General features: G+C 40.7%; 1 protein-coding gene across 2 annotated transcripts in view; it reads right to left on the bottom strand.

The window, feature by feature from the left end:
* Positions 1–3,611: 3,611 nt before the first annotated feature.
* The window catches only part of CEP192 (centrosomal protein 192), a 128,118-nt gene continuing 112,236 nt past the window's right edge, over positions 3,612–19,493 (bottom strand). For both annotated transcript variants that reach the window (XM_045527818.1, XM_045527817.1), the window contains 6 exons: positions 19,237–19,332; positions 14,822–14,941; positions 14,284–14,405; positions 12,001–12,127; positions 11,101–11,159; positions 3,612–4,009 (listed from right to left, as the gene is read on the bottom strand). In XM_045527818.1, the coding sequence (XP_045383774.1) occupies positions 3,871–4,009; positions 11,101–11,159; positions 12,001–12,127; positions 14,284–14,405; positions 14,822–14,941; positions 19,237–19,332 (663 nt within the window). In that variant the 3' untranslated portion in view covers positions 3,612–3,870. The remainder of the gene's footprint in view (positions 4,010–11,100; positions 11,160–12,000; positions 12,128–14,283; positions 14,406–14,821; positions 14,942–19,236; positions 19,333–19,493) is intronic.

Raw genomic sequence — 19,493 nt, 5'->3', positions numbered from 1 at the left:
TTTATCAGATGCCAAATGAGTCTGCTGCGAGAGTTTGGGAACCAGCATGAGCCATGTGCATCTCAGCCAGTCCAGGTATCCAAAATGTGCAGCAGCAGGAATTGTATCTTAAAGAGAACTGATAAGTTAGTCTTCATTAAATGGAGAAGACATAAAAAAACAATCTCATTCAGGAAGAGGCTGGGAAAATACGTTTTCACTTCAGACAAAGGCTTTCATAAAACTTTTATAAAATAAAAAGACTTATCATCTGGGGTATCAAAATTTAGAAAATTATACTGAATTCAAAAGGGAGGAACATCATTTAAGAAACAGAGCAAAGAGAACAAGTTCATGGTTGTGAGAAACAACCCAATTTCACTCAACCCAGAGATCTGTGTCCCATAAAATATATGTATTATATATATAAAATCATCTCAACCTCTAAGCTTAATTGAACTTGCTCTTATCCAATCTCATTTCTGGACTAGTTAAATCAGTAATGGTGCACATTAGTCATCACTGAGTTCTATGGAACTTTAGGTCTTGCCTGTAAAATCTATTACCTGGTTAGCAAGAGATGATCCTCTCTCCTGTGGACTCCAATGAGCCAAAAGGCCGGGACACAATTCTGTAATCTCAGGGCTGCCTTACAACCAAAGGGAATCAAACTTTTAAAAGCAGCCATGGCCAGGTGCGTGGCTCATGCCTGTAATCCTAGCACTCTGGGAGGCCGAGGCAGGAGGATCACTTGAGCTCAGGAGTTCAAGACCAGCCTGAGCAAGACTGAGACCCTGTCTCTGCTAAAAACAGAAAAATTAGCCAGGCATGGTGGCACATACCTGTAGTCCCAGCTACCAGGAAGGCTAAGGCAGGAGGATCTCTCCAGCCTAGGAATTTGAGGTTGCTGTGAGCTACGATAACACCACAGCACTCTAGCCTGGGGGACAGAGCTAAACCTTGTCTCAAAAAAAAAAAAAAAAAAAAAAAAAAAATTAGCTGGGCATGGTGGCGTGTGCCTGTAGTCCCAGCTACTTGGGAAGCTGAGGCAGGAAGACACCTTGAGCCCAGGAATTTGAGGCTGCAATGCACTCTAGCCTGGGTGATAGAGCAAGAACCCGTGTCTTTTTTTAAAAAAAAAAAAAAAAGCAGCCATATATTGTTACATTCTAATTGTATCAAGCACAATTTCTGTCATCTCAACTGGGCACCCAATTCAGAAAAACCAAGGTTTGAATCCCAGCTCAAATCCCTTTAGCTGTGTGACTTTTAGCTAATTACTCAACCTCTCTGAGCCTTAGTTTCTTCATCTACATAAGTATCAATACTGAAGGCCAGACCAGCAACCACTGCCCCCTCCAATAAATCCACCCGTCAGTCCACAGATGCCACTGCATTGTCTGGAGACAGGCAGGAGGAAGGGCTCTGTCCCTGCTCTCCACCCATCCCAGGGCTCCCCACCATAAAAGGCTCAATCACTACAGAGCTGTTGAGAATTCAGTGCCATGGTGGACACAGAGCACTTAGGACATTGCTTGGCACACCTGGAGACACTCAACAAATGTTCAGCTATTACTCTTAGGAAATGTAGTAGCTTGGCATCTGCACTGGGGCAGTAAGCAGAGAACATTCCAGGACAGGAGTGCGCTGGAACCGCTGGGCGGGCAGTCTCGCTCGCACAGACCACGCTAGGCTGTGCAGTTGCTGGGATGTGGGGTGAGGAGGGCAGGCCCGGTCTTCAGTCGCGCAGAACTGACCTTCTACAGGAGGGAGACCATTAGCTAGAAACAGAGCAAGAGCACCATGCGGTGGAGGTGACAGCCATCACAATCGAAACAGCGTGACGTGGGGAGACTAGGGGCTCACCTTGAGGGTGGTCAGGAGAGCAAAGATCTGGGGAAGAACTTGAGAGACCAAGAGTTGAGCTCGCTCGCTGGGAGACAGGACAGCCACACCGCTGCTGGGGGAGCACATGGTGGCCGGTGGGCAAGGCCCCGAGAGTGGCAGGGTGGGTGACGACAGGCGTCCTAGACCTCCAGGGAGGAGTCTGGACTTCAGACCACGTACAAGGTGATGTTCTGTAGACACGAGCCGGGGCGCAGGCTCTGGCTTGCCTTTGTTAAAACATCTCTGCCTGTGGGTGGACAGGGGGCACTAGAGCCGAAAGCGGAGCAGGCGGCCCAGTGACGACACGACGGCAGCGGCCTCAGGGATGACAGGGCTCAGGCTACTGTGGCAAACGCTGGGACGGAGCTGACGGGAGGGGTGGGGGTGAAGAGTAACTCACGGGCAGGGACGAGGAAAGCAGGGGGAAGCCCAAGAGAGGCAGGAAAGAAATCTGAAGTCCCAGACGCCTGTCCCATAGCCAAGCGGAAATGTCCGCTGGGACACTGAGTCTGGAGCTCAGAGATGATGCGGGAAGGGATGGGAAGGAGGAGAGACAGCGTCCGCGCCGCAACGCCCTCACTCGCTCCTGCCCAACCGCTCTTCAAACTCCACACACCGTGTTTCTAAAATATGGAGATCCATAGGAACTCACTTTTAAAGAAGAGTCACTTTTAAAGTTTTCTGTTCTTGTTTGACCCTTTTTTTTTTGACCTCCTGAGCATAAACTAAAAGGCAAATTGATAATTACATGGAATTGGAAGTATCACAACCCTTAGGAATTGAAAGACCATGGCAGATAGTTTTAAAAATGAATTACCACTGTCTTAAAAATTTTAAAAATTTTGAGGCTGAATGTTGTCAAATACACACTCAAGCACGAAGTCATCTCACATTTGATGCACAAAATTTAGAACAGGAGTCGGGCAGTATCAGTAAAAAGCACTACCTGTTTAACTTGTGGAAAAAATGTTTTCACAAATTTGATTGCTAAGCAAGAATTTCTGGGCAAAAGTAAAATGAAGTGGAAGAGAAAAGAAGGGATTTGGTTTTCTATCAAGTTCACAATCGTTGGTCTTAAACTACAATTGGGTTAGTCACCTAGGCAGCTTTTTGTAAGCCCCAAGGTCTTTCTACTCCACCAATAATATCCACTTGTGATCACCCCAAGCTACTACACAAATCTGGGATTTTTTTGCTCCAAAGGGGAAGGCTGTTAGCTCGGGCTCAGAAAACCTCCCTGGGAGACTCACCAGGCACAGTGAGAAACACCATGCTGCTCCTGGGGGCACACGAGGGCCTCCTCTGCTTCCAAGGCCTCACCACAGGAGGGCTGTCCCGCCCCTCAGGCCCCTGCTGCTTTTCCCTCACCCCATGTCCCGCTGGGACCTGCCCCTTCTACACTGGATTCTGGAGCAGTTGTCCTGTCTAGCTTTAATTATAATAAATGACATTTAAAAATATATCAACCTCTCCACTGTATTTGCATAGATTATCAAGACTTTCCCCCCACTATGGAGAAAAACAACTTTGAAAGTAAGTTGTCCTTTCTACTCTGGGCAACTAACTAAAATACAGAAGGAACAGAGAAGGAATTTCTTAGGGGAAAGGAAACTGCAATGGAGGAGAAAAATCATAGAATACACCCAGAAGCTTGAAAATAATTAGCAGAATAATGTGATATTCTAATTTCTGTATGACACCATAGAAAATGACAAGTTCAATGGAAAATTTCTGTATATACCACATTAAAATATGTCATATTTATTCAGAATATCATAATCAATGCAAAAATAGAATTCTCTCCTATAAAAGTAAAATACTGTAGGCTAGATACATGATATTTTAATCAAGTCTTCAGTATTAGTTTCTAAAAACAAAAAATCTACAGTTATACATACCCAATTTATCATACAAAATATATACAAAAAGCATCACTGTAGTGTAGAAAAATGAAGTTACCAAAATATAACTTATGTAATTTACTTTACAAAAAATGTATTCTAGTTAATTTTTTCCAAGAGCTTCACCAATTAGTCGAATAGCAACACTCTTGCCTTCGTCTGTTTGAACGACAAGCAAAGCTTCGAATCTGCCCACCGACTTGGGTTTGAACTGCACTGGCATGTTGATGTAGTGCTGGGCTCTGTGGAGAGAAAGGCACATAGCAGCGGCCTGGTGACAGACACAAGCGACCTGTCACCGTCAGCACAACACCAGGCAGAGGTGTTGATCAAGGAGCCTAGTCAAGTTACGGTCAGCTTATACTTATTTCTAATTCCTTTGATGCTATTACTTAATAAGCAACTGAAACAAAGGAGAGAAAAATCTAAAATTGAATTAAAACAGTATTGGAGATTATATATATATGTATATATATATATATATATATATTCCTGGCCATCCCATAAATACAGAAAAAGGGAAATATGAGGTCTGACTATTGTATGTAGAGCTTTGTAGCTAACCACCTACGAGAGAGTCAGAGAACACCCTAAATATCCCCACTACATGCAATTCTGGCAGTGGACTGTACTGGAAAGAATACTGAAACAACCTGTCCCATCCTCTCATTAACAGGGCTACACAGTTTTTGCTCTAAAATTCATGTGAAACTGTCATCAAAACTCCTCTGAAAACTTTATTTTCAAAAGAGGCAGGTTTAAAAGTGGTATTTGGGGGAGGGGTTTGTTTTTGTCCATAAAACTGCGTCCAAGAGCTTCAAAATATATTCTTGTTATTGTGGTGAAGGAGACTACACACACTTTATGCATAGCCTATGTGATGTCACAGACTTTCAGTCTTACTTGTTTTTAAGTGAAAGTCTAGAGCTTTTTGACTTTTCTCATAGGGAAGTCCTTCATCCCTTAGTCTCATTTTAGAGCTACATGTTTTACAGTTTGGCAACTGGAAGTGAAACATGCTTTTGTTTCCAGTGTCTTTCCTGATAGAAACCCAGCACAGGTGTCTGCTTTTGGGCGCACAACAGCATGTTAGGCTTGAAATTTAGAAAACATTTTAGAAGCCCTCTTCTTGGAACTAACTGATAGCACAAATATGTATATCCTTATATATCTACAGCGTGTGTGTGTGTGTGTGTGTGTGTGTGTGTGTGTATGTGTGTGTGTGTGTGTGTGTATCAAAGATATCTATTTTTAAAGTCTGGGTCACTTCCCCAAATACACTATACATATTTTACCATGTCAAAGCTAATGTGCTTTTTTAAAAACTGAAACTTAACCCATGGCATTAACTACAACTTTCTCTTTCATGTATACTCAGAAGAATGTAGTACAATTTGCCAATTTAAGACAGTTTTATACTTTATGAATTATTGAAAATAATAAAATATCCCCAAATAAATCTCTAGAAGAGCCCATTATTAGCAAATTTCATTATGGAATATAGAATTATTCTATATTCAATTGAAAAAGTGTTTTTAAAAATGTACTGTGAGGAAATATATCATCTGCTTCAGACTTACAGATACTTTGGATAAACTAGAATGCAATTTAGAGAGAACCATGAAGTTTGATATAGCTATAGAACACTACGGGCAAGAAGGACATTTAAAACAGTACTTTGTACTATGATTAAAAACTGCTTTAGGCTGGGCATGGTGGCTCATGCCTGTAATCACAGCACTTTGGAAGGCTAAGGTGAGAGAACTGCTTAAGGCCGGAAGTTTGAGACCAGCCTCGGCAATATAGTCAGACCCTCTACAAAAAATTAAAAAATTAGCCGGGCATGGTGGCACACACCTGAAATCCTAGCTACTTGGGAAGCTGAGGTGAGGAGATCTTTTCAGCCCAGGAGTTCGAGGTTGCAGTGAGCTATGACTGTACTACTGCACTCCAGCCTGAGTGACAGAGCAAGACCCTGTTTCTTTTTTTAAAAAAAAAACAAAAAAAACTGTTTTAATCTGTCTCTCTCTCTCTCTCTCTCTCTCTCTACACACACACAAACACACACACACACACAGAAAAGGCAAAAGGGAGGTCTGCTGAGCCCCACGGGGTGGTCTAGCTCAAACCCTCTCACTAGCTAATGACTAACTGGACAGCAAGGGCAGGTGGAGCAGAAACGGGTGCAGAGAGCAGAGAGGCCCCTGGCAGGCACACTCAGCCCCACTTACCACAGGCCCCACCTGCCTGGAAGGAGCTTAGTAGAGCCTATAAATTCCAGCAACCGTAATTTTTCTTCCTTCCTTTTTGAAGAAAATTTAAAAGGAGCTCTCTTTGTAGGAAAAAGCTGGCACACTAGTATGTCCAAGGTACCACCATTATCAAAGCAACTGAAAAAAGTATCAAACTATTTGGTTCCCATGAACTGGTGAGCAGGCACGACAGCTCACAGGTGATGCTGCCCCTTGGCTGTGACTTCTGCACACACGGGGCTGCCAGCGGAGACCAGACCTTGCCAGCACCGTGCAGCACGCGCCATGTGAGGACAGCAGGGCACAGGGAGGTAAAACCCATTTGCCACAACAGCTCAGCGGGCATTAGCCATGTACAAAACAACAGGTTAAGAGAAAGATGCTTTTCAGGGCTAAGTAGAAACATGAACAAATTCTTTTTCAAAAGATATAAATGTAAGAAAGAAAGGATCAACTAGAACTCAAAAAAAGAACCTTTACAGAAAAACTGTCAGCAACTTTTCCTTATTACCTTATTTATAATCTGTCATTTTAAGGGGGCTAAATATCCCCCACATACATTCGTGCTCTCCCCTGTAACTTCTGAGGGGAATGATTCTGCCTTTGCAAGCTGCCATCGGTTTCTAGCCCACAGGGCACATGCCGCTTCATGTGTTAGCGCTGGAGCTTAGAGACAGCCCCAGCAGCCTCCCAGTGGCCATGGGAAACGTGCATATTTGTAAGGTCATTATCACTTCATGTACCCTACAGATGACTAAAGTCATGGTGTGGCTTTGAAAGTGTGCAGTTCATGGTGTCATAGAGCAGAGAGTGATCTGGATGCATATAAAACTGTAATTCACGAAAGGCTCGGAATTGCTTCTCAGGGTTCTAAGAACAGAGATTTTTGTTCCACCTGTGAAGACAAGCTAACTGGTGTGCTCATCTGGCCATTATGTGTTATGAGCCTTTGTCCTCAAAGTGTCTAACATCTGGACAAACACAAAAACACTCAATATTTAGGAAGCACCTGCTACTCCAGTTCTGGGGTAGAAACTGTCAGGTGAAGTCCCTGCACAATCTGCTTCTATTGCCCTACTTCTTCTCCAAGGTGGGCACAACTCATTCTCTGTTATAAAGAAGCCATCTTTCACCTTACTGTACATCACATTTAAGCCTATGAATGTATCACAAGAGAAAAGTTTCCCATGACCAAGAGTTTACTTCAATTTGGCTAAATAGAGCACAAAATTAGTGCTTCACACAAGACTTTCTATTCATATTTTACCAAATTTACAATGAGTTGCACTATCAAAGCTGATACTGCAATCTATAGTATTATGTATTTACATAATGTAAATATTACATACATGTTAATGTTAACACTTTCTGAAAACTCATCATGATCAGAATAACTTAAGTATCTGCCACTAATAAAGTACAAAATTATATCAGTTGAATTTGTCTTCTAAGCATAAAACTTTTAAAAGATTTAAATTTAATGCTCAAAGAGTATAAACAAAATGTATCGTGTGATGCTATTTAAAATGCTAGCTTACCTAAACTGTCCAAATTTTGCTTAATTTAAAAATATTTTCTCACGTTTCTAAGTTCTTTCAGATGGCATTAACATGACCCAGGCTGCCTACAAGAGCAGTGCTCTACTTTATCACAGCTTAAAATTTTTAGCACTGGCATCAAAAGTCAACAAGTTCACCTCTATAAAAATGTCACTTTTAAATGGCTAGCAACAAACACATTTTATATTTCAAAACGAGTTTTTAGAAAAAAAGCTGAAGCTAAGCAAAATGTCATCTCATTTATAAAACTTGAATTTCTCATTAAAAATGTTTTAGGCATCATTTCCCATCACATCTGTAATGCTGAAGTCAGAATCTACATGGGAAGCAGCAGCAGCAATTAAAATAAATCCAGGTAGGTTCACACAGGAGAGATGAGTTACCATTTTGCTTAAAAATTTAAATGATGAAAAATAAACATGGCTGATATGAAAATAACTTGCCATGTTAATTGTCACAATTATATTTCAATTTAGGTAATATCAATATTCTATAAGTTTATAATACGTCAAATGACAACTACCTGTACTACATGCTATAAAATGCCTGTGTCCCTCCCCCCCAATTTACTTGCTGAAATCCTCAGGTCACAAGGGCAACGCCCTCAGGATTAGGACTGGTGCCCTCATCAAAGAGGCCTCTGGGAATTACCCTTCCCTCCCACCATGTGAGGACACAGGGAGAAGATGGCTGTCTGAGCGCTAGGAAGTGGGCCCTCACCAGACATGGAATCTGCTGTGCCTTGATCTTGGCCTTCCCAGTCCCTGGAACTGTGAGAAATAAATGTCTGCTGCTTATAAACTACCCAGTCTGTGATATTCTGTTATAGTAGCCCACATGGACGCAAGGATTTGCCCCCCACAATCCCCCTTATATCTCCTCTACTTGTCTGGGTCATGTTCCTACACTCCATATCAGAAACAGACTCTGCCACTTGTAACACTATTGTAACGGGAACAGTGTAGGTTCTATCTCTGGAAAGGGTCCAGAAGGGTACCTGATTTGGTCCAAAAAGTTTGGCTAAAATACAATTTTTTAAAAATCTGTAAAAACAAATTAAGCAAAGAATATAACATCAAAAGAGAATTTGAAACCACAATGTATTCAATGATAGAAGCTGGAAAATGAATGTTTAACTCCAGGCAAGTTTTGACTGCCTCCTCCCTAGCTATAAAATAGAAACTGCTACATAAAGCTGAACAATTTATAACAAGCAATTTAAGCAGCTATTTTAAATAATGATTCTTTATCAAAACTACAGATGTGGTATATGCAAATACTGTCATTTTAAAAGTTGGTACTATGCTCTTCAAGATAATTTTTTAATAAAATTTTTTAGAAGGTTTTTTAAAAAAAATCATTTAAGACAAAAAGAACCCTTTGGAATACAAACCTAAAGTCCTTCCAATTTGTGACAGATGTATGCTAGTTTACACAGAATTATTTCATTGATCCACTGTGTTTAAAAATATACACCTGCAAAAAGTGGGTTAAGATGTGGTATGTGAACCAGCCTGAGAATAAATAAACAATGAATAATGCAGTTATGATGAAATTTGAGTTTAGATAATAACAGTGTTCAAGATAGACAATTTATTCAGTATCATTTGTACTGTTCCTAAAAATAGTTACTACAATTAGAAATTTAAATGATCTCTTTTTGAATAAACTAATTGCTTCTGCAATTGTGCGACCATGTATTTTACTCGTACCAACCTATCATTACCCACCCTACAACATCACTAGTCTCAAATCAATTGGGGCAGCAGACAGTAACTGGGGAGCTACACAGACTGACTGGGGAGCTACACAGACTGGCGTGAAAATAGAACTCAGACACAGCCCACAAGTTGGAAAACTTGGATTCAGTTGGTTTATTAACTTGTGCCTTTCCACTCTATCAAGGGATTAAATGAAGAAGCACTGATGTGAACTGTAATTTCTAGCAAAATCTGTGGGGTTTGTATTATGAGTTCTGCCAGTAAAGACCACCTAAAGGAGAGATTTAACGGTGGTGACAAAGACACTAACATCTGCTGGCGCTTGCTATCTCTAGGCACTATTACTCATACATCTCTTATAATCCCTCAGTTCTGTGCTATCAACAGCATTAGCATCTCCATTTTTCTTATAAGGAAATTGAGGCCTAAAGAGATTACGTCTATGAGAATTTTCTAGATATAGTCATTGCTAAATTTAGAGAACTGAAATCTACAGTTTGTGCCTTTAGGTTGTCTCCTGGGAAAGAAAGTGTTTAGCCCTTAAGTATATAAACACGTTTTCTAGTACATAGTATGAGAAAAAGGTGGTGAAAGAGATAAAAGAGTGAAAAGAAAGGGTAGGAGGTGGAGGGAACAGCCCTTAACCAAGTCACCTTCCCAGCTTCAATCACACAGCACTGCTAGTCTTAGTAACTCAGCATAGTCCTAGAATGTTCACAGTGGTCCAGATTTTCACAGGACACATCATGTCTCTGTACTAGTCCCCTAATGCTAAAATGAGAGATCTTACAATAATTAAGTGGTTTAATTAAAAAGTCAAAGATGGCCGGGCGCGGTGGCTCACGCCTGTAATCCTAGCTCTGGGAGGCCGAGGCGGGTGGATCGCTCGAGGTCAGGAGTTCGAGACCAGCCTGAGCAAGAGTGAGACCCCGTCTCTACTAAAATAGAAAGAAATTATCTGGCCAACTAAAAATATATATACAAAAAAATTAGCCGGGCATGGTGGCTCATGCCTGTAGTCCCAGCTACTCGGGAGGCTGAGGCAGTAGGATCGCTTAAGCCCAGGAGTCTGAGGTTGCTGTGAGCTAGGCTGACGCCACGGCACTCACTCTAGCCCGGGCAACAAAGTGAGACTCTGTCTCAAAAAAAAAAAAAAAAAAAAAAAAAAAAAGTCAAAGATGAAGTTAAAATTATTCTTCAACATCGAGTCCAACATAACCCTACCGTTAAATTCTAAGTAGCAGTGATAATTCAGTTTGAGATTTCAACCTAAATGTACATTACATAGAAAAAGAAAATTAGCAAAGACAAGAAATAAGGCCCTGATTAAGAACAATATTGGGTATCTGAAGAATGGCAACTGGAAAACACCAGTTTTCCCTACTCATCTGGGAAGGTTTCTGTCCCAGTTAGTGAAAATTTAAATCTTTGATTCTCAGCATACCAGTGAAAATAACATTTTAAACAGGAATTACTCTGTAAGTTCATCACAAGATGATTAAGGCTCCACGTATTTGTGTGGCTGGCAAAATCTGGGGAAGAGGAGTTGTTCACCAGGTCCCAACACTGCAGGGCTGCTACACTGCCACAGGCATTGTGGACGGCCACCAGGTATCTCCCCTGCAGGCTCCTTTTTCTCTTTTGCTGCATGTGAAGATGCATGTGTTTAAGGCCCTTGGGTGCTGGCCATGAACATGGTGGGGGGACCTGCAACAGAGGAGTCCTCACAAGCCCTAACTCCCAAGGAACAAAGTCCTGCACCACAACGAGAACACTTGTAATCTATGATAGATAAACTTACCTCAAAGAGTATTTGGAATGTTTGACGTAGAATGGCTCTCTGGGACTTAAAAACTTCAGCTGGAATTTAATAGAAAACACTTTATAAGGTTATATAAATTAGATATTTTAGCATACATAAAACATACCATGCATTTCCTTAAAGATACAGTTTGTAAATTTAGATATCACCACAAGATTTGATAAGACAACAAATGCTGATGTAATGAAAATACATTTAAGGGAATTTTAATATGAATTTTCTCTAATTTTGACTAAAGCAAATGTTATCCAGAAATATGTCTGCATGATAGTACAGAAGAAAGCTAAAAGAGAAAAAGGAAGTTAAAAATTAAAATATAAAAACAAAATTTTTTGTTTTGTTTTGTTTTTTGAGACAGCATCTCACTTTGTTGCCCGGGCTAGAGTGAGTGCCGTGGCGTCAGCCTAGCTCACAGCAACCTCAGACTCCTGGGCTTGAGCGATCCTCCTGCCTCAGCCTCCCGAGTAGCTGGGACTACAGGCATGCGCCACCATGCCCGGCTAATTTTTTCTATATATATTTTTAGTTGTCCAGATAATTTTTTTTTATTTCTATTTTTAGTAGAGACAGGGTCTCGCTCAGGCTGGTCTCAAACTCCTGACCTCAAGCGATCCACCCGCCTCGGCCTCCCAGAGGGCTAGGATTACAGGCGTGAGCCACCACGCCCGGCCAAAACAAAATTTTTGACTTTCAAATAAAAGAGTCATGAATTTCCAATGAGTTTCTTTCCAAATACAGTAGTATTAAGACATTTTTGAAAATTAACTCATTATGACTGAAATGTAATCTATAGAACAAGTTTCTAATCATCAGGTAAATATTATCAAACAGTTGAACACATTTACTTTTTCAAAACCCACAGAAACATTTCCAGCTTACCGAGTGTGTTATAAAAGAATTATTTCGCAAATTGACTTTCAGTGTCCTTGATTCCCCAACTCTAGTTGGCAGAAACCTATACACATCTTCTGGGGCATAAACTCCGCGGTGGGTCACATTGAGCTGCCTGCTTTGGGAATAGGTTTAAAAGTTAACTATTTAAAATGCACAGTAATTTAAATTATTTTTTATGTTAAATTATGTAGTGTTACATTAATTGGTGTTTTTTCTCACAACTCATTTTAAAAAATCGTTTTGTGATGGCAACATCTAACTTACTTGAAAATAAGATGACGCTAGCAGGATACTCATATAAAGGGTGCTGGCTGAGGCCATGCTCCGTGGCGCTGCCTTCATCCCCACCATCCTCTCAGCCTGGCTCTCCACCCACCTCCCCGGCCTGACTAAGCCACTGGACCTGGACTGCTCACACCCTAGGCTGCTGCTGCCTTTGCTGTCACAGGACGCAGGACTCCGAGACCCGGACACAGCCTCAGCCCCTCGGCACCACTGGATGGTGCTGAGCGCTCTGCTGGCTGTGGCTCCCCTCTTGCCTCTCTGGCCACTCCTCCGTGGGGCAGGCTCGCCTCCACTCCCTCATGCTCTGTGGCCCTGCAGCCCCCCTCTCACCCCCAGGATGCTGGAGCTAAGACTCAGCCCTGGGCAATGGCCTTTTCTATTCAAGCACAACACAACTGTCTGCCTCAGGGTAGCCGAAGACATCTCAGTCTCCACAAATATGGAACTAAACTTAGGATCTTTCTCCTCAAACCTGATCTTTCACTGGTGTTTCCTGAGCCTCCCATGCCCTTTTATCCAATCCATCGTGGAGGTCTTCAAATTTCCTTCTTATATGCTTCTCAAATCTGTCCATTCTCTTCAAATTCCTTGACACTATTTTACTCTTGGATTACTTAAAAATAGCGCCAGACTTGTTTTACCATATCTGCCCTTGCCTCCTTCTACTTAGTCCATGTTACAGCCAGTGGATTTTTCTATAAAGACTCAAATCTGATCATGTCACTCCATGGCTTCCGATAGCTCTGCAGAAAAGCACCCATCTCCTTCGCCCAGCACTCTGCCCGCCTCCCTCTCTAGCCACACCCCTCCACGTGTGCTCTCAGTCCGGCGTTGTCTTTTTCTCAAGGGCCAACAACGTCCTTTACTCAGCCCACTGTTCCCACTCTCTTCACCTAGGCATTTCCACTTAACCTCCTCAACTTCAATGTTCCTTTTCAGGAAAGTTCTTCCCAGATGTCACAGACTGAGCTGCGTCTGTCACATTTCCCACGCACTTCCCTTCAGTCCTTTCCACAATCTGTAATGGAACATGCCCCGTGTGGTCACTGGATTGTGACTCCTCCTCGAGGAAGGAGCCATGGAGGTGGGACCAGGGCAATTCCGCTCACTCTTAGCACCTGGCAGGCAGCAAGTACTCAGCAGGTGTGAGATGAGCAAAAGAGTAATGGTGTAGAGAGGGAGCCTGCTACAAACGCATTCTTTAAAGGGTTTGAATTTCTTTGCTCCTATTAGAAAAAGGAGCAAGACACATTATTTGCTATTAAAAAAATAAATGACCAAATTTACATTAAATTCTGAAGGTATTTAACATATATTTTTCTTCCAGGCATCTTCCTCCAGAACTACATTGGACGTAATTATTAGTTAATTTACATTTCAACGTTTTTAAGAATCTACTTTCATACGCTCCTTATGGGAATGTAAAATGGTACAACTGCTTAGGGAAAACTACTTGGCAGTTTATTTTAAAGTTGAACACACGCTTATCATGTGACCCAGCAATTTTACGTAAAACCAGGTATTTTTACCTATGAGAAATGAATCCATATGTCTATAGACATGCACATATAACAACATTCATAGCTCCAAATTATAAGACACCCAAATGTGAACAGCAAAATGAATAAATTGCGATGTTTGTTTAACTGAATAATAAATGATAAAAAGGAACAAAGTATAGGTACACCCAACATCATGAATGAATATAAAAAACATGTTGAGAAGAACTCAGACACAAAGAGTGTGTATGCATATGAAGTTTAAGCAAAATTAATCTATGATGATAGAAATCAGAACAGAACAAATCTCGGCTGCAAAGGGACACGTAACAATTTTCTGGGGTGAGAGAAACATTCTCCATCTTGACAAGAGTGGTAGTGACCCCTGTGAACTCACAGGTAAAGTCATGAAGTATCTCACTGCATATAACTACACCTCAATAAAGTACTAGAAAAAATTTCATAAGTGACAAAAACAACATACTCAGGTATAAGAGCAGAAGCCTCTGACACAGCTTGTCTTCGGGGCTTAACTAAATTATCTATTTTAATGAGAGAATCTGTGGAAATGCATGCATTTTCAGGCTCATTTTCTGCTTTGGTGCTCTGTATGGAAAAATCACAGGGTGGGGGAGGAGAAATTACATGGATATTTATCTATTTGAATTCTACCATTTCCTTTAAAATTTATTTAAAGGAGACTTAAAATTTTTAAGTACCCCAAATTGCAGACTCTCTACAGTGTACTATTTAGTTTCTCTCTCACATACCCACATGAACACACAAAAGCACATACACAGTATCTTACATAATTAAGTCAAACATGGGTCCCATGCATCAAACATGCCAATCAATAAAGGAGACCAAAAAAATTAAGACTATGGGGCTATACAGCAGAATTGGTGAAACTGAGATAATACTAGGAAAATATTCTGCATTTTTAGGTCAGTTTTTAATGTCAATTTCACTTATTGTTTTTAATATACACACAATAATTCACTTAAATTCAGTATAATACTCACTTGTCCAGAGAGTTGAAATCTCAATGTGTGTTTTATGTGAGGCTCTTTAAGAGGGTGACATTCAACGTCCCAAAACTGGGCATAATTCCCTCTATCTCTGGGCAAAAATGTGATGGAGACCTACAAAACACATCCAGAAGAGAAATTTAGACACTGATCATTACACACATGTAGTTAGATTACCAATTCAAAGTTTTGGTATGAAAAAATTAGATGAACAAATGATTTTGCATTGGCTAGTTTTCCCACTAATTCATAGAATTGGATCAATTTCATTTCTGGTGGTCTTGTTACTATACCAGATCCAAAACACATTTTTGCTTAAGGCTTTATATAATATATCCCTTAAAATGTACAGTAAATGTTTTGGAGAAAAAAATTAAAAAGTACTAAAGCTGTCAAGCACAAGACCTACATGAGAAAGGTCCAACCACAGAAATGCAGTCTAGTCTTTCCTCCCAATGCTTATGGGACCCTCTGCTGGCCACGTAGTAAAAAGACAAGGGCTGGCAACAGCCACTGACAGAGGACTGATAACAGTGAGGAGGGTGGGGAACAGGAGGCAGAACAGGACAAGCATCACAATGCCAAATAATCGAGGCTCGTATTATGATTAACTTCAGAACATCAGTCAGTGCCCATTAACCCTGACTATACAGCTCAAAGTTATATACATGCCCTGCATGTGTACAACCTGTAAAAAGCTCAATGAGAAAATTATAATATTTAAAAATAATATTTTATGTTTACCAGCGTTATGAGCTTTAGCTTCCTCAAAGAATTTAGTGTTGATAATACTGATCACCAATCAGGATAACAATGAATTAGTACCTTTCAGTCTGGACTTAAACACTGAAACAGTTAAGTGACCTAATTTCTGCCCATACAGAACCTGAGAGCCTGGAGGCAAAGGCAGGACTATCGAGGATTCACCTGCTCAGTAGGACACAGACACAGAAGGAAGGAAGGAAGGGGTAAAACCACCCCTGGGGACTGCAGCACCTAAAACCCCAACTATACCCCTTCAAACACCAAAAACAAAACAAGACAGAGGAGAGAAAAGGCCAGAATTACTGCATATTATATGCTAGGTACACAGTGGTCCATTATCTCATCTAATCCTCATATCAAACTGATCGATGTTTCAAAAACCTGTTGTGTACATCTCTTACTTTAAAAAATAGGCTGTTCCTGGCCTACAAAGAAACAAATAGATAAAAAATAAAATAAAGTGAAAAATAGGCAGTAACTAACGAATTGATTTTTCCCCCTTCTTGTCACTACTATCTACATCACTAATTGTGCTATTTGGTAATACTTTCCTAAATGGTTTCAGAATAATATGCTTTGCTGTCTTTTCCCTAATACAACTTAAGCAACCAGACCTAGAATTCATTTGACAAAGATTTACTGAGTATCTGTGATGTGGCAAATAATGACTTTGGTGCAAGATACACAGTGATGAACATAACAAAAATGAAAGATCTCATGGGACTCACATTTCTATGTTAAGTGCTGTGTGAAAAGGAGAAATTCCTGGGAGACAGTCTAGTCCTGCACCCTTTTTTAAAAAACAGCTTTATCGAGACACAATTCACATACCATATGTGTTATTTATTATTTTCTGTATGTTTTGACATCTTAAAAAACCTTTCTGGCTGGGTTAGCCAACTCTTAGAGACAGCAAAGGGCTCAACCAGGAGCATGCCTGTGATCTCAAACCAACCAGGGCAGAGCCACACCTCTCCCATGGGCCCACATACCCAGGAAGCAAAGTTCCTCCACCTTACACATTCCAGGGCCAGGTACCAGGCAACTAGAGACCACCCCTTTGGCTTAGAGCCTGCGAAAAATTATTCGAACTAGCCAAGCCTAAAGTGTTCACCCTGCCCTGCATTGCCTTTCCTGTAGAAACTCCAACAAAGGCTGTGGGCCCAGCTCTCCCCTCGCTCCTGCCTTCAGCCATCTGACCACCCTGGTGTTCTCCCCATGACCCTGCATGGCGTGCAGTCACCTCCTTTCTGGAACCTTTGAGGGTGAAACACTTTGTGCTCTTGTGCCTCTCCTGTATCTCCTCTTGTGGCCACACCTGACTGACCATTATATAAAGCAACACATAAATTTACCCATCCTAAGTTCATAAAGTCAGTGAACTGTGCAACCATCGCTACAGTCTAATCTTAAAATATTTTCAATGATCCAAGAAGAAATCAGATACCATTAGCAGTCATTCCCCACTCTCCACCCTCACTACGAGACCCTAGCAACCACTAATCTACTTTCTGCCTCTATAGATTTGCCCATCCTAGACATGTCCCATAAATAAAATCATACAATACGTGGTCTTTTTTGACTGTCTTCTTTCACTTAGCATGTTTTCAAGGTCCATCCATCTGGATGTAGCATGTACTGGTAACTTCACTCCATTTTATTGTCAAATATTTCATTGTATGGAGATATCACATTTTGTTTATCCATCCATCAGTTGATGGGCATTTGGGTTATTTCCACCTATTTTGGCTATTGTGAATAATGTTGCTAAGAACATTTGTGCACAAGTTTTTGTTTGAACAACTGTTTCAATTTTTTTTTTTGAAACAGGGTTTCCCTCTGTGGCTGGGGCTAGAGTGCAGTGGCGTCACCATTGCTCACTGCAATCTGAAACTCTCAGGCTCAAGCAATCCTCCTGTCTCAGCCTCCTGAGTAACTAGGACTACAGATGCATGCCACCACGCCCAGCTAATTGTTCTATTTTTTGTAGAGACAGGGTCTCACTATGTTGTCCAGGCTGGTCTTGAACTCCTGGCCTCAAGTAATCTTCCTGCCTTGGCCTCCCAAAGTGCTGGGATTATAGGCGTGAACCACCATGCCAGGCCTGTTTTTTGTTGTTGTTGTTGTTTTTTTTTTTTAAATTGTAGCCATCTTAGTGAGAAGTGATACTTTGTTTCTGGTTTTGATTGCATTTTGCTAATGACTAGTAATTCTAAGCATCTTTTCATATATTTATTGGCCACTTGTATAATGTATCTTCTTTGGAAAAATGTTCATTCAAATCCTCTGCCCATTTTAAAAATTGAGTCCTTTTTTAAATTGAGTTGGAAGAATTCTTTATATATTCTAGATACGTTTTTTGTCAAATATGATTTGCAAGCATTTTTTCCCATTCTGTGGATAGTCTTTCACTTTCTTGACAGTGGCATTTGATGCACAAATGTTTTTCATTTTGATAAATCACCTATTTTTTCTTTTGTGGCTTGTGCTTTTATTGGTGTCAGACTTAAGAAACAAATGCTTAACCCAAGGTCATGAAGATTTACTCCTATGTTGTCTTCTAGGGGTTTTGAGGTTTTAGCTTTTACATTTACAGTCTATGGTCCATTTTGAGTCAATTTTTGTATATGGTACTATATAGGATAGGTAAGAATCTACCCTATTGTTTTTGCACGTGGCTATCCAATTGTCCCAGGTACCATTTGTTAAAAAATATTCTTTCCCCATTTAATTGTTTTGGCAACCTTATCAAAAAAAATCAATTGACCATAATGATTTATTTTGGGACTCTCAATTCTACTCCATATGTCTGTAAAACTGTATGTCTATCCTTATGTTAATACCACACTGTTTTGAGTAGTGTAGCTTTGTAGTAGGTTTTGAAAGTGGGAAATGTAAATCCTCCAACTTTGTTCTATTTCAAGATTGTTTGGTTATTTTGGGTCCCTTGTATGTCCATATGAATTTTAGGGTCAGCCTGTCAATTTTAAAACAAAACAAACAAAAATTCATCTGGGGTTTTGACTGGGACTGTGTTGAATATGCAGATCAATTTAGGGAGTACTGCTGCTTTCTAGCGTTAAGTCTTCTGATCCAGTGACACAGGATGCCTTTCCTGCAGGGTTTCTTTCTGCAATCTCTCCTTACATGCCGAATTTTCATTGAACAACATACCTATTCCCTGTTCTACTACTTCACTCCTGTTGTGGTTTGGGAAATGAAATAAACTATGCTTGTAGAACTATATGTCTTTCCAAAAAAGTGAGAACCCCTCCAAAAGCCTGCTATACAGACTCAGTACAGTGCACAGAGTTTGTGACAACTACTATAGCTGCTCCAAGATTCTTCTACAATTAGTTTTAAGTTCATAGCTATATCCTAGAATTTATTAGAAGTCTGAATGCCTGAATAAATGGGCCAATATCACATAAGAGCTACGGTTTAAATGAGTTTCAGTAATTAAAATGAAAAAGTATATTACTGAGGCCAAGTGGATGACTAGGATTAACAGTAGGCATTGAAGGGACTACGTCAGGTCTAGACATGGATAAACAAACTAAAATAGGTGGAATCAAATGAGGCACTCCTGGATGATTAACACTGTGTTATTACCAACTGGCTATGAAAAAAATGCCAAAACTTACCTTTTGGATTCCATGGCTTTCCAGTATACCAGAAATAGGAGAACATCTGAAAGCTGCATAGGTAGCTCTAAAAACATCTCCACTTTCATCCACTCCCTACAAAGTAACCATGTAAAAACATAAAAGTCAATGGATTAATTCCACGGGGATGCCACTGCCTCTATGCCTATCCAGGACATACCAACCTATTCAGTAAGGGACAAGGAGAGCTCAATGCATTCCCAGGAGTGGGGGTGCTAGCTGACTGAGCCCTGCAC

Source organism: Lemur catta, chromosome 16 (genome assembly GCF_020740605.2).
Source record: "Lemur catta isolate mLemCat1 chromosome 16, mLemCat1.pri, whole genome shotgun sequence".
NCBI lineage: Eukaryota > Metazoa > Chordata > Mammalia > Primates > Lemuridae > Lemur > Lemur catta.
This window is presented reverse-complemented; position numbering and strand designations above follow the sequence as displayed.